Raw genomic sequence first — 14,212 nt, forward strand, 5'->3', positions numbered from 1 at the left:
TATATTTTAAACATTTCGGTATTTTCTGTCATATTTCAAGAATCCAAAGCTGAAATTGTTTTATTCATGCATGAAGGGACTTGTCTCAAATTTTAACTTCACTTTGATTTTTACAGTGCAAGTTTTGATGGGTTGATATCTTGTCAGATAGTCATGATATGATTGGCTATGTGCAGAGCATGTATAGCACCTGTATTGAGAAAATCTATATCAATCAAATAGTAGAAAACAACATTTTCCTTCTTTTGTAATGTTGTTGGAGAGATAAATTTTATGAACCTCCCTGGTGTTTAGATGAGAGTAGGTAAACACCGTAAAAGGCTATCTGTGGCTTAAATGTCAAACATCACCTTTCCCTTTTAAAACAATGAAAAGTAAATGTAAAATGAAGAGGAAAGGTATAAACTTCTGTCAACTCTTGATGTTGATCAGTGATATGCTTCAGCTAAGTTTTAATGAAACTTCTGGCTGACTTCTTTCAGGAAAACAGTGCCAAAATTACCATCCTTGGTTGGTAACTGTACCAAGTTTTTTTCTGTGGAGTAAATGCATTGTTGAATTAGGGGTGTATGCTAAACCCTCAAAAATTCAAATATGAATTTACATTTAAAGAAAAGAAATTAGATGAAAAGTAAACATATTTTCTATATTAGAGGGAGCCAAAGAGTAAAATTCAAGGTTTATTTAGATATTACATGTAAGTGATTCTTGAGTGGAAACACCCTGCTCCTATTCCATTTCTCAGGCTTGTAGAATGATTCAGAAGCTTCAATGGTCAGGTGACCCACGTGAAGAGTTTGCAAGAATCAAGTCTGGGCTCCAAGTGGAATATGTATGTACTTTAGTTGACTTGCAGATGATTAGACGTTACGTGGGTAATTGCCACTGAGTATTTACAATGTAGGACAAAAATTAGAGACACAAATATATAATTTGCCTTAAAATTTGCCAAAAGGTAAATGTCCCTGCAGAATTGGATGTCATATTTTAACCTTAATTACCAGGAAACTGAAACTTGCTGGTCTAAACCTTTTCATGGCCCTTGCTGAAGAGAGATGGAGGGAGAGAAGGGTAAGGGGGGGGGGGGGGGGGTAAGGTCGGTAAGGTCACAAACAAATAACCTGGTATATGTATGTTTCAAATCCCCAAATGATGATGATGATACCAGGGGCTAATGAGGGACCCTCTGACTGTAAAATTCTGTACATATATTTGCCCCTGCTGCTAGCTGGTTGGGGTACAATTTTTCTGTTCATTTGTCACTCAGTCCAAGTTTGTGATCTGCACCAACACCCCTCAGTTCAAATTTGTAAGCAGCATTACTTCACATGTTTGTTGAATTGTTTGTTGAATTGTTTGTCGAATTGTTTGTCGAATTGTTTGTCGAATTGTTTGTCGAATTGTTTGTCGAATTGTTTGTTGAATTGTTTGTTGAATTGTTTGTTGAATTGTTTGTTGAATTGTTTGTTGAATTGTTTGTTGAATTGTTTGTTGAATTGTTGTTCACAGCGCTACAAGTTCACAGACCTGTTAAGCAACATGGAAAACATGAGAAGCAGGATGCTTGTTGGTGGTGGAATTGTGTTTTTTCAACAGGTGTGGACACTATGAGCATGTGATAAACAATCATCTGTTTACTGCCTTCTCTTTTAGCCTGATAATTCAGAAGATATGTTTCATACAGCCAGTTTTCTCAAAAGCATGAGCAAAATTCTCAACAATGCCAGACTTTATGTACTAACGATTGTTTCAGCATCTTATATTGCGTCCCCACCGCCTTCTACCTTGAAGTCAAAGAAGCTCTTCACATTCGATAAGAACAACCCACGCTAAATCATAAACTTTTATCATGTTAAAACTTTCTTCGTAATTGTATACATTGTCCTGTTTCCAATTAGCATTCTATGTACGCTATAAATTAAACTTTGTAATTTGTGTAAATCAGAACTGAAGATGATAGAAGAACTATCAAAACGTTTGCTTTTTTAATAAAAAATGTCTCTTTTCTTAAAATCTCAGATGTCGGCTATTAATCAGACCTTTTAATAATAGAAATCAAAATTATTTGAAATTAACACTTCACCATAGCCTTTTGTTTTTATAATTTCATATGCTTAATTTGATCCTATTTAAGCAAGATATTACTGTTCGGTTTTGCACTGCAGCAGAATAATTTTTTTCAGAGTTAATAGGTGTTGCGATAACCTACAGAGTTGTGAAAGGCACATGCCTGTATGAGACGCTCTGTGGATAGTTTATGGGAGGGGATAGACACCTGTCAGCCTGAATCTGATCAAGGGAATATTTCAAGAGAGAAGGTTAAGGATATCATATTATTGTGCGGTTCATAGTTCACAGGTCAGCCAACTGTGGTGTATTACGCATCAACAATCTTCCAAGCGCTTGGCTTTCAAAGTGGGGAGAAAGCAACGTTAGCAAGTTTGGGCATAGGAATTGCAAAAGTGAGTTGCGAGCACACAGAATTCTCAGCCAAGTTGCTTTATAGTTAAGATAGTTATTTTCATTCCTTGCCTTTTATTGTTTCAGCTTGTTGCTACTATAATATCTCTCAGTACTGTGGACAAAGGCGGTAAGAATTGTTCTCCCGTGTTCAGTTTTACGCTCAGTTCCAGATAACTGTATATTAACCTTCAGTGAAACGTTCAATTAACTGTTGTATTGGAAGTAATCAGGGATTGTGTTGGTTTTGTGTCTCTTCTTTCTGTGATTGATCTGGAGAAATTAGAGCACCTTATTAATAAAAATAATTATCGGCAGGTACAAAATTGAAACCAGTGGTGACTTAGTCATTTCATTGTTATGGCCTCAAGGCTTAAAGTATGTCTTCACAAAAATGTTCTTTGAGTTTTAAATTGGCTACTTGTGATATTCATATGTGTTCTCATTGACCATTGTGAGTGAGTTGGTGATAGTTCGACAAGTTCTTAATTTTCTCTTTCTACTAAAGGAACATTTTATATCGTTTGCAGGTCGTCGTCGTTTTCTTCTCATAGGTGTATCAGTGATGGCGGTCAGCATACTCACGTTAGGGATCATTTCTCACTACTCACCACTGGGTCTGCATCCAACCAGGAAATGCTACTTTAATAACAACTCGACAGCACCAAACCAAACAGAGTCTACAACACACATAGCTAACAAAGGGTTGCGGTATTTGACCCTCACTTCTCTGGTACTCTTTGTTGGTGCCTTCTCATTCAGTTTTGGACCAGGTTTGTGTGAATGATAAAAAATTGCGGTTGGTTTTAATTTTTAAGTACAAGGAGTTTTAACTGACACAAAATGTTTCCTGGATTCTTTGAACCTTGGAATGTTCAGTTTCCAATTCCGTTTTGTATATTGCAACACTGCACGCATGTCGAGTGCGTTAATTTTCTCTAATTACACGCGCTTGGCACGCAAATTGCGCTCGTGAAACACGCAAATGCTTGTTGGATTGGTACAGTGTTCCACAATTGTATGTAGAATGCGTGTGCATTACACACAATCAGTCAGCTGTAACTAATGAAGAGTATGTAGTAAGACAGACAGGTAGAGTTTCACACTTAAAGGTCAGTGTAATGTTTTCGTATTAAAACTGAAAATGATTGTTTTGCCCACGGAAGTAAAGTCATGATTAAACTAAGCAACGATCCAACAAACTGTTATCTATAGGCAGTTTTCTCAAACAAACGAAAGGGGTGATGAGCTGTTTGTTAATTTTTTATAAATGTGATTGTTTTTATGAGGATGGAAATAGGATCTATTTAGAGAACTTTCTGCTAAGTAGGTGACCGAAATTTTCCCCAGTCTGTTCATAGTTCATAGGTCCCCTCGATTAACTATGGTCTGTTCAATAAGTACACCATGATTTTTTCACTAAGAATACTGTAGCGATTTCCTTATCGGAGGACTGTATTTCATTCCAGAACAACCAGTTGAATTCTAGGTGTATAATTTACTTTTTTAGCGAAGTGTCAGTGGCCGATGCTAACCTTTGTGAAAACAAATCGCGAAAAGATCCGAAATGGGTTGAATTTTACGTTCCGGTTAAAAGAAACGTATGATGCACGATCCTCGCAGTAGAGAGCGCTATTTATGCAATAGCGAAAATCAGACCTGAAAAAAATCAGGCCTGTATGGCCTGTACGGTTTAAAAAAAGCCGATCAAATGTTCTGATACGAATTATCGACTGATCGAACCAAATTCATTGAATCCCTCAAGAACTTACGTGAAACCAGCGTTAATTTAATCGGGAAGCATAAATTGGCCAGAGAACCTCAATGGCTGGTGCTAACGATCATTCGAGGAGAAGTGAGGAATTAGGAAAAATTTTCGTAGAAGAAAGGATAGCTAGGAAAAGAAGAAAGGAAGACAAAGGAGGCGGCAATTGGAAGGGAAAATACAGAACCCTTCAACAACAACAGTTGGTAAGAGTTGTAGAGACTACGTTAATGTGATGTAAAGAACACCAATCAAACCTCATTCTTGCCCTTGGTTTTTAAGTGTCTAGTCTCTTTGCAAGGTAGTGAGTCACAAGAAAGACTGATAACTCTATTTTTTCCCTTTTCAGTGTCTTGGTTGGTGTTGAGTGAAATTTTTCCAGCTGGTATTAAAGGCAGAGCTTTTTCTATCACCACTGTAATCAACTGGGGCACAAATCTGTTTGTTTCTCTCACATTTCTGGATATGCTTAGTAAGTAAAATTTACCTTATATATTAAATACTCTCCTAGCCAGTCCGCTTGCATTGTATCTGCATCAGCCTTATTAGCCGGAAGCAACTTTGGTTTTGTCTCACAACGCTCTGTGATTGGTCTAGTAAACTTGTAGCACTCTCTTGGCTAATCAGGTGCAAAAATAAACTTACTCACGACTTGGTCACTCAGGTTTTTCCAAACATCAGGCGATTTAATTGTGTTTACGTTGAGTGATCTTTGGGTCCGTATGAAATTTTTCTCGTTTCTCATTTGCTTATATGATTACTTTGATTTTGGTTTTAATAGCGCTCAGCTCTCTAACAGTATACAATATACTGTTGTGAGTATAAGATCCCAATGAGTATTCAAAGGAGCGTGTAGACACCATGTTCTTTTTTTTTCACAGGTAGTATAGGAACTTCTTCAACCTTTATTTTCTATGCAGTTGTATGCGTTCTAGCCGTACTATTTGTTTATAAATATGTCCCTGAAACGAAAAACAGAACTTTGGAACAAATCTCCGCCGAGTTGAATGCAAGGTAACTTGTGGTAACACGTACCGAATGCACTAAAAAATCTCAACTCTTCAGATCCCTAGAGAATTAAGAACTCGTTTTAGAGAATGAAAATCACTTGAAGGGCTATGGCTCGAAACGTCGCTGTAGAAACTCTTTACATCATCAGATCTGGTGATGGAAGCAAATTATCCTACTTGTGTTCAAAGTTTGCCAAGAAGCACATTTGAGTGTGGAGGGGACATGATAAGAAAACCTAAACTTGTCAAGGAAAATAATAAAGCGTTTGAAGGATATTCAACTCTAGCATGTCTACCTCGACAGTTGTCTTTTACAAGTTTCCTGAGCAAATAAATGTAGAAAACTAAAAACGTTTCCTTAAAGGTGCACCTATTCAGTAAAACTTGATTTTCTAATGCAGCTTAAATTAATAGTCTTTAATACAATATTTATCGATTCTCTTAGAAAACCACGAGATATTCTGCCAAAGAAACTGAACTGTTGCAAGAGCAGAGTAAGACGAAGGTTAAGGGAGCTAAGTACGAGACCATCACCGACTGGGTCTGCGACTGATATGTTATTGGAGAATTCTTGCTGATCTTAAAGCAGTTTGAACAATTCCAGTTACTGCCATGTAAAAGACAGTTCACATGGATCGTATAGCGGCTGCTAGAGGCGCCGTTATTGTAAGCTTTCGGTTCGACCTTGTTGAGCTGCGTCGTTGCTGTACTTTGCGACGGCGATTAGCAGTGACAATTATTGTTCAAGGCTGCCTAGTTGTCAATCTGCAATCCTTAGCAGCCATTGATTGGTCACGTCACTCAACACACTTCAACGCTCGTTGATGTGACAAACTGGTCAGAAGAGAACGAGAAGTTTCCTAAATTGCCGATAAATCAATCGAAGAGAAAGCTGAGAAGTCGATAAGACTGAACTTATTAAGTCTGCCCATTGTCAGTGGAACTCCCTCGAATTTTTCTAAAATTTTTCTGGTGTGTTGGGTTGTAAATAACGGCTTGTAAATTTGTTTCAACGGTATAAATAGCAAACGTTGAAATGGAAATTGAGCTTTAATAGATAATAAAGAAACTACTTGAAATTACCTTCTTTTCTTTGCGAAATCAGATTTGACTGCCTTCTCGCAGGAAATTTTTGCAAAAACAAAGCTTTTTGGAAGTAGATCGCTCGTCTGGTTTCTAGGCTACCAGATTCACCGTGTTATGTTTTCACATGATTAACCCGTTATAATTTCACTGTTAAGGTCATCTCCAGGCGCCACTCGGTTTTCCAAAATAGCTGTCAATTTCTAAACTGAGCTGTCCTGGGCACGAGGTTGATTCACAAAAGCTCTCACGTGGTCACATCCTGTGGGGGTTAACTGTGCCAGTCTTGGCCACAACCTTATCAAAGGAGCGCGCGAACGGGATTATGGTTACCTTGCCTTTGTTTCAAACCTGACACACGATCAAATGATGTTAATAAAAAAAGAGAAAAAAATAGGTTAGATAAAACAGTTCATAAACGTCATTTATCATTAGGAATTAGCATTCCTGTCACTTTAAAAGTGCATATAATGCTTACTGAAAAGAAGAGGTAAATCCTTCAGTGAACAAACCAATGTTCAATGACCTACATTTTTCACAAGTAGAACAACCAGACAGACACCAGTTGGCATAACTGTTTTCGATTGATAAATTTCAACTCGCTCTGAATTATTTATTGAACCTTGGCGAAGAACCACCGGTTTCCAATGGTTGAAAATATATTAGTCGACGACAAAACAGGGAATCATATAACAATCTTCCTCAGACTTTTCGTGTAATTTTGAAAAGCTTCTTTTCCGAGTACTCCGCAGGTTTCTTAACTTTATAAATCTGACATTTGGACCACAAACCAGTGAACTGGTTGTGCTTGTGCCGCTGAGGAAAAAGTTCCTGTTCCAAATTTTTTTTCGACTGGATGAAAATGGCTTAGTTTTTTTTTATATAAATTCTTGCATAAAGGATAAGGTAAGAAAAAGCAACAATTATTTTGTTTAGTCTCCGATTAAAATTACGGTAATATTTCAAGTAATACAGCCTTTATTGTTGAAATTGATTATTCTAATTGTATTCTTTCCAGAAAATTTGTGATCACTGAAAAGATAGAGAAGTATCAGAAACCTAATGTTCCGAGCGACCGCACTATTTGTAACATTTGCTCTCCTGTCAAGTCTTAATAACCTGTGTAAGTATTTCTTAGATATCAAAATTTCATTCTTAGTGACCCCTGTAACTAAACAAACTTGTTACTTGAGGGGTTGCATTTTTTATGATAAACGCCAAACCTTCACTGCAGTTTCTTTTATCATGCAGTATTATACCAATGCTGCTGTACAGTATTATACCAATGCTGCTGTACAGTATTATACCAATGCTGCTCTACAGTATTATACCAATGCTGCTCTACAGTATTATACCAATGCTGCTCTACAGTATTGGTATACATCAAAGAAGCTTTTTCAATGCTCGTGCTTCTTGAAAGATTCATCCTCAGTTCGTAATTTGCAATCCTTGATAGACCATCCATGTTCGCATTTGGTTCATCCTTCCCTCTTTACTTGCCAAACTACCATTGAAAGGTTTACTTCTAATTAATCACATTTCCCACAACCTTTAAACAATTCAAAATAGCTGTTTTTGGTTGATTATTGATAGTTATTTTGCTTTGCTATACTCTGTGATGGCTCTACCCTCTCAACCGATCAGATCCCTGTTTTGACTTGAGTCCTCATTAGCTTCTTGTAACATTCTCCTTTGTTCTGATTGGCTGTTGTAACTCAGTGGTTTTGGTTTTGTGACAGTCAGTCTAATAGCACGCTATCATTCTGTAATTCCTCTAACGTCACTTGCTTAACGATGAAAAATGTGACATGGCATCTTATTTTTTTGCCAGGGGTGCAAGCGTCCAAAAATGTCCAACAGACAGCACAAACAAGAGATCTTAACGGAATGTTAAAAAGTATGTATGTTATACATATGATGCACGAGCCTCGCAGTAGATAGCGCTATTTAAGCAATAGCGAAAATCAGACCTGAAAAAAATCAGGCCTGTACGGGACTCGAACCACTGACCTCTGCGATACTAGTGCAGCGCTCTACCAATTGAGCTAACAAGCCTGATTTTTTTCAGGTCTGATTTTCGCTATTGCTTAAATAGCGCTATCTACTGCGAGGATCGTGCATCATATGTATCTAATACCGCAGTACAAAATATATGAACTTCATATATTTCATTGTATCTCATTTATCACTTTCACGGGTTTATTACGAATCAACTTAACGACCTGCTCCCAGTTGGCTTGTTGGCTCAATTGGTAGAGCGCTGCACTAGTATCGCAGAGGTCAGTGGTTCGAGTCCCGCACAGGCCTGATTTTTTTCAGGTCTGATTTTCGCTATTGCTTATATAGCGCTATCTACTGCGAGGATCGTGCATCATATGTATCTAATACCGCAGTACAAAATATATGAACTTCATATATTTCATTGTATCTTATGTAAGCTATGAAGCTTCTGTCCTTATACTTCAGATCAGTTCCGTTTACTTGTTGTAAACGACAATTCAGATCATAAATCTATGATCCTATCGCTGAAATTTATTTTTAGGATTTCTCAGTGTAAAAGGAAAAGACCTAGTTCACGGATAATAGTTATGTAATTGGAGGTGCGCGCCTTTGATTTTGCATTTCTTACCGTTTGACCCCCCTTATGTTCTCCTGTTAGGTAAATTCATTACATTCGCCCGCCACGGGTTTGAAGAACACAACAATTTCCGCGCTCTTCACCATGTCGCACCCCTCAAGTGGTCAGACAAGTTAGCCATACAGGCTCAAAAACTCGCCTATAAAATGGCGCTCAAAGGAACCATTCAGGTCCCTGGTATTGATTTGTTTGGCGAGAATAGAGCTAGGCTTTCTGCGGTTAATTTCGACTGCGAAACAGCTGGTGAAGAAGCCACCAAGATTTGGTATAATCAAGGTAGTAATTACAGCTTCGCTGATCCGCGGCTGAACAGTAATACTGATTCGTTCACTCAAGTTATTTGGAAAGGAACCCGGGATGTTGGAATGGGTTGTGCTCAGAGGAAAGGAACTTTAAGCAATGATATTTTTGTTGTTGCTTTGTACTACCCTCCTGGAAATAGTCCACGCGCTCTTCGGGAAAATGTAGTCAGTCCTAATAAAAACGTGAACGATGCATATTCCTCAATATTTCGAAGACGAGATGAGTTATATAAATACAAACGAACACGACTTTTGACTCAGAGGAAAGAAAGGCAGAAGAGCGAGAGACGAAATCGAGCTTGACCTTTGCTTCCATTTTCCTTTCCCCCCATCCCTAAAAAAACTATGGAAGAGGATAGTGTGAAGAACGCCGTGTGTGCGTGCGCATGAGCGTGCATACAGAGTGACAGCCTTATGGGAACACGTACACGTAAAGTACTGTACATGTCCGTTGTGAAATGGCAGTAAAGTGTCTGGTTTCTTGATGTGATCAACACAACATTTATTCCCACCTGGCGAATACAAGCTAATCCAGACGAGAATGTAGAATTTTAAGGAGTTGATAAAGGAAAATTAGTTGATCGTGAGCAGATCTTATGATTGTCTCGGGAACTTATCCATGTCCAAGTTTGAATTGATTAACTTTCCTTTGTAATGAATATGCAGACAGTCAACACTGCTGCAATTGTTACAAACCAACACAGCTGAAGTAGATAATCAGTAATAATTGAGTGAAATCTATTTTAAAGGAAATGATAATAGATAACGCTGACAAAAGTGTACGCCCACTTCTTGCTGGTATTTAACAATATTTTTTTCGCAATGTTTTTGTTAGGGAGCAGGGCTTTATTTTTTATTTATACCAAGCCTCAGCTATACTTCACAAGTATATACTTAAGAAGCATCACTGATTGTCATGGCACCATTAAGAAATATTTAGAAAGCGCCTGATGCAACAATTATGAATAAAGACACTAGTTAATGATAAGAGGATTGGAGCAACATCTAGTAAATAGAATGTATATGGATGCTTGTATCTTTTTTCTTTAACTGATTATAATGATCTCAATTCAAGGCTCTGGGGAAAGATTCTCTCCTCTGACGTTTTGCTGTTATTAACTTTAGCAATGACGTGACAAAGTTAAATGAATGGGGTTAAGTGAAAGTTTTTTCGGGTGATAAATTTTTAATAATCAACATTATGGCGAACACCTTCAATTTGCTTCGCGGAGGTTTTTGAGTTACTTTGCATTCATAACCAACAACGAGAACTGCGATTTGCTATCGGGGTAATGAGGTTGTCTTTTGCATTCTTTTTTTAAGGAAATGCCTGACGAAGACCTCTGGTATGTTAACACTGTCTTAACTTTTGTGCTTGTCACTTGCTGATAACAGGTCACTGTTTAAACGTTATTTCGCTATTTTCCCATTAGAGTGAAATTGTTGATATAGAGATGATATGTTTCGCAAGGAAGTTTTCGTTTCTTGGACAGTGACTGGGGAAATCTCATACTTTGGCGTAACGATTCTAATGCTTTAAAAACAAGAGTGGTTGCAATAGTGTTTTGTACATCTCTACCAGAAACTAATTGTCTATCTATTCTGGCAGGTAAATTGATTCATTTACATAGAAATTGTTGTGTAGAAAAGTGATAGAAGTACTCATATTTGAAGTAAAGAATCTCCAAACTTCGCATGATCGTCAGCTCGTGTTAATTTCATAGTGATTATAAATTCGCCGGGGAAAATTGAAAATTGTAATCTCCAAACCGGGTTGCAATATTTCCCGACGGACTCTCCATTCAACCGTAAAATTTGTGTTTTTCCAGATTATCAGTTTTCATTCTCCCCTTTTACGCATAGACCAGAAAGCTACTCGAGAAGGTGAACTATTAGTGTATACCTTAGCTAAAACAAAAAAAAAAAAGGGATGTAACAATAGCACATATTTAAAGTGAGTGCAGAGGCTAATTGTTGACATATTCGGTTGGAAATAGTAAGGTGTCCATTGAAATAATGTAGTATCGTCATTTCAATGCCTGCGACTTCAAGGCTATCGATGACTCCCAGCGCTGGTAAAGGAATTGAAGTCACAACCACCTAATAAGTTTGAAGGTGCAAACTAACAGTTATTTCTGTTCAATCAAATCACGTTTGATCTTTTATTTTCACTTGTTGTCAACAGATGTCAATCAGTAAGTTAAGCAATGAAGATGCTGGTAGTTACAAGCGTTCTGATCTGTCTAGCTGCTCTGTGCCTTACAAGAGCCGAAGGTTAGTTATTTTGTTAAACTCCTTAAGCTTTGGGGGTGTTCTAGCACTTGTTCTAATAAAGGTTGAAGTTTTGAGTGTAGTGTCAGAGGTGATCACATGGTCACATGGTTACGCATCACTGCGCTTGACCCAAAGATAGATTATCCACGTGACGACAATAATAATAATAATAATAATAATAATGATAGTAATAATAATAATAATAATGACTTTATTTAAGGAGGGTAACAATGTTGTGCTATGGAAGGTATTCTTGTTATATCAGCGTCGACAAAAATTGTGGAATTGCGAGAATTGTTTATATCAACCATTAGAATAGATATTTTCAAATTTACTCACGGTGGATGGCTGTGCACGCTACTGAAACTGACAAAGAGGGAGAGAACACAATAAAAGAGTGACGCGACTGAAACAAACAGCAAATAGAACATTTTCAAAAGAAATCTCTTTTTCAAGTGGATGACTCTCTTCTCAAAAACTTTTAAAGTTAGTTATCCGTAAAACTCCTTATTCTTTGCAGATGATAAAAATGAATACCAGATGTCGAAAGCATCTAAGAAATCCATTGAACTACAAACTGCTTACGTTTACCGTAAAAATATGCCCAAGAGACATCATTACTCTGGTAAGGAATGAAATACAGTACTGTAAAATGAATTGCTTTCCTTAAAACCAAAGTATTTTCTTTTGTACTGAAACATATCATGATCATTTCTTTGTGTTCTCGTGTCAGTGATCCTTGGAAGCAGTGGTAAAACCGTCATTGGGCCGCTTGTTCCTGAGTCCGACGATGAACAGATCCACAGAGTACAAGGATTTGTACTTAAGCCAGACGCCATCAAGATAGGTTAGTGTTTAAAACACCGCTGTTAAGACCACTTTGCAATATACGGCGAGTCAGAAAAACGTAAAGATCACAGGGGGTCACTAAGTACATATAAGTAGCTGAAATGAGGCACAAGTAAACGTGAGAGACCAATTTAAAAATTTTTAGTTCGGCATCTGATTGGCTCAGGGCATGGCTCAAGGTTTCAAAACCAATCACAGCGTGTACTTATTAAGCAAAAGCTATTCGAACCCAAATTTTTCTAGACTACTTTAGTCTAAAATTGTATTATTCACTGAGTATCCTAATGTATACACGTATTCTTAAGGCATCCTGGCGAAGCTAGTCTAATTTGTCTTCTTTTCTCTGTTTCAAGGTAACCCCATAGAATTTGCTGGAACAGCTCTAAGCACCCACAATCGCTATCGCAAATATCACCACGACCCTGCACTGAGGTGGTCTGACAGGCTGTCATCGCAGGCGAATAAGATAGCTTATCAAATGGTGCAGCAATTCAGTAAGGAGAACTCCAAGAGATTTGAGGTGCCTGACGAAGAGAGCCTGGGAGAGAATGTGGAACGATTTCTCGGTGTGGAGTTTGGATGCGACTCGACTGCAGCCATGAAAGCAACTGATAACTGGTACCAGGTACGCTTTATGGTTGTTCAATAACAGTGGCACTGTACCTTTATTCAGATGACACCCTCAGGTCTGAAAAATAGTCTCCTCAGTAAAGGTGTCTCCGCAATGAAGGAACTAATACAAAGGAGTAATGGGAGAATTGGTATTTAGTGGGGGACAAAAGTTTCTGTCCCTTGAATAGCGGGGCACGACAAGAAAACTTCCAACATAGATGAAAATGAAAAAAAGGATATGGATAGTTCGGATTAGAGAAGAATGAGCTACATTGATGAGGATGATACTACTTGAGTTGCGATAGTTGATAGGTGATCATTTCGGTTGAAGACTTATCGGTGTTTTCTTTCTCTTAAGCAAAGCAAAAACTATAGTTACAACTACCCTCACATTCAAGATGGAACTAGCTCCTTTACCCAACTGGTTTGGAAAAGCTCACAGTCCTTTGGTATGGGTTGTGCTCTACGTAAAGGACTCCTGGCCAATGACGTATTTGTGGTGGCTCTGTACAATCCCCCTGGGAACGTAGGGGACGGGGTGTCTCTGAATGTCTTGAGGCCTGGGATCAAAGAGGCGGCCAAGCCTGATGTGTACTCAAATATATTTCGTAGAAACAAAATGACTAAGAGTAGAGACAGCATAAACCGTAAAAAGTAGATTATAAACTACTACCTAAAAGAATGCTAAGTGATATCCTAAAGTTTTTATCAAGAAAAAGTATCCAAATGAATTCCTTTGTAAAAGTACGAACCAGTTGTTTGTAAATCTAAAATTGTCGGATTGGGCCCCTGTAAATTTATATCTACCTTAATTAGTTGAAGTGTTTCTTTACGCCATGCTTATCGTGCCTGTTTGCGATGCTGTGGTAAGTAGGTGCGCTAAATCACAAAATTTTTGTGATCACCCTTGCTATTAAGAATATTTTTTTGAAATAGCACTCAGCTTATTACATGTATTTAATAGCCCTTCAAACGGATCAATATCCAATGCTGTCTTGTGACCAACTGACAATCCAACATTTACAAAGGATAATTTATGCCTGTCTATCGGGCCTGAGGGGGGTGAAGAAGACAGAAAAATAAAACTGTTATTGGTTCTAATGAACTAATCTATGATACAGTTCCGTTGATTTATCTGCGTTTCGGCTGCAGGCGACTACCATTAAGTAAGCATGCGTCTTCAGCCCTAAGAATTAAAACTAAACCGGAAGTAACTTAA

General features: G+C 37.8%; 3 protein-coding genes across 7 annotated transcripts in view; all 3 read left to right on the top strand.

Moving 5' to 3' along the window:
- LOC111334662 (solute carrier family 2, facilitated glucose transporter member 12-like) overlaps positions 1 to 6,317 on the top strand; it is a 16,329-nt gene extending 10,012 nt beyond the window's left edge. For both annotated transcript variants that reach the window (XM_088743218.1, XM_088743219.1), the window contains exons 9-16: positions 746 to 832; positions 1,510 to 1,596; positions 2,352 to 2,462; positions 2,548 to 2,590; positions 2,991 to 3,233; positions 4,575 to 4,697; positions 5,107 to 5,239; positions 5,681 to 6,317. In XM_088743218.1, coding sequence (XP_088599344.1) covers positions 746 to 832; positions 1,510 to 1,596; positions 2,352 to 2,462; positions 2,548 to 2,590; positions 2,991 to 3,233; positions 4,575 to 4,697; positions 5,107 to 5,239; positions 5,681 to 5,813 — 960 coding nt within the window. In that variant the 3' untranslated portion in view covers positions 5,814 to 6,317. The remainder of the gene's footprint in view (positions 1 to 745; positions 833 to 1,509; positions 1,597 to 2,351; positions 2,463 to 2,547; positions 2,591 to 2,990; positions 3,234 to 4,574; positions 4,698 to 5,106; positions 5,240 to 5,680) is intronic.
- Positions 6,318 to 7,191: 874 nt separating this feature from the next.
- LOC111334681 (Golgi-associated plant pathogenesis-related protein 1) lies at positions 7,192 to 10,286 on the top strand. Its single transcript, XM_088743231.1, has 4 exons — positions 7,192 to 7,224; positions 7,337 to 7,441; positions 8,150 to 8,215; positions 8,978 to 10,286. The coding sequence occupies exons 2-4, from the start codon at positions 7,381 to 7,383 to the stop codon at positions 9,559 to 9,561; spliced, it is 711 nt and encodes a 236-aa protein (XP_088599357.1). The 5' UTR covers positions 7,192 to 7,224; positions 7,337 to 7,380; the 3' UTR covers positions 9,562 to 10,286.
- Positions 7,368 to 14,109, top strand: LOC111334660 (uncharacterized). Of its 4 annotated transcripts, none has more exons than XM_022940469.2 (7): positions 7,368 to 7,441; positions 8,150 to 8,215; positions 11,444 to 11,532; positions 12,053 to 12,157; positions 12,266 to 12,379; positions 12,735 to 13,006; positions 13,352 to 14,109. In XM_022940469.2, the coding sequence occupies exons 3-7, from the start codon at positions 11,466 to 11,468 to the stop codon at positions 13,649 to 13,651; spliced, it is 858 nt and encodes a 285-aa protein (XP_022796204.1). In that variant the 5' UTR covers positions 7,368 to 7,441; positions 8,150 to 8,215; positions 11,444 to 11,465; the 3' UTR covers positions 13,652 to 14,109. The 4 variants fall into 4 exon arrangements, with proteins under 4 accessions (XP_022796204.1, XP_022796203.1, XP_088599356.1 ...); XM_022940468.2 differs by lacking the exon at positions 7,368 to 7,441 and adding an exon at positions 10,582 to 10,604; XM_088743230.1 differs by lacking the exons at positions 7,368 to 7,441; positions 8,150 to 8,215 and adding an exon at positions 10,462 to 10,547.
- Positions 14,110 to 14,212: the final 103 nt, after the last annotated feature.

Source organism: Stylophora pistillata, chromosome 13, assembly GCF_964205215.1.
Source record: "Stylophora pistillata chromosome 13, jaStyPist1.2, whole genome shotgun sequence".
NCBI lineage: Eukaryota > Metazoa > Cnidaria > Anthozoa > Scleractinia > Pocilloporidae > Stylophora > Stylophora pistillata.

Coding starts and splice junctions, on each gene's coding strand:
- LOC111334660 (XM_022940469.2), top strand. CDS start 11,466: ATGAAGATGCTGGTAGTTACAAGCGTTCTGATCTGTCTAGCTGCTCTG. Junction 12,158..12,265: donor CAAGAGACATCATTACTCTG/GTAAGGAATGAA, acceptor TTCTCGTGTCAG/TGATCCTTGGAAGCAGTGGT. Junction 12,380..12,734: donor GCCAGACGCCATCAAGATAG/GTTAGTGTTTAA, acceptor CTCTGTTTCAAG/GTAACCCCATAGAATTTGCT.
- LOC111334681 (XM_088743231.1), top strand. CDS start 7,381: ATGTTCCGAGCGACCGCACTATTTGTAACATTTGCTCTCCTGTCAAGT. Junction 7,442..8,149: donor GTCAAGTCTTAATAACCTGT/GTAAGTATTTCT, acceptor TTTTTTTGCCAG/GGGTGCAAGCGTCCAAAAAT. Junction 8,216..8,977: donor TCTTAACGGAATGTTAAAAA/GTATGTATGTTA, acceptor TTCTCCTGTTAG/GTAAATTCATTACATTCGCC.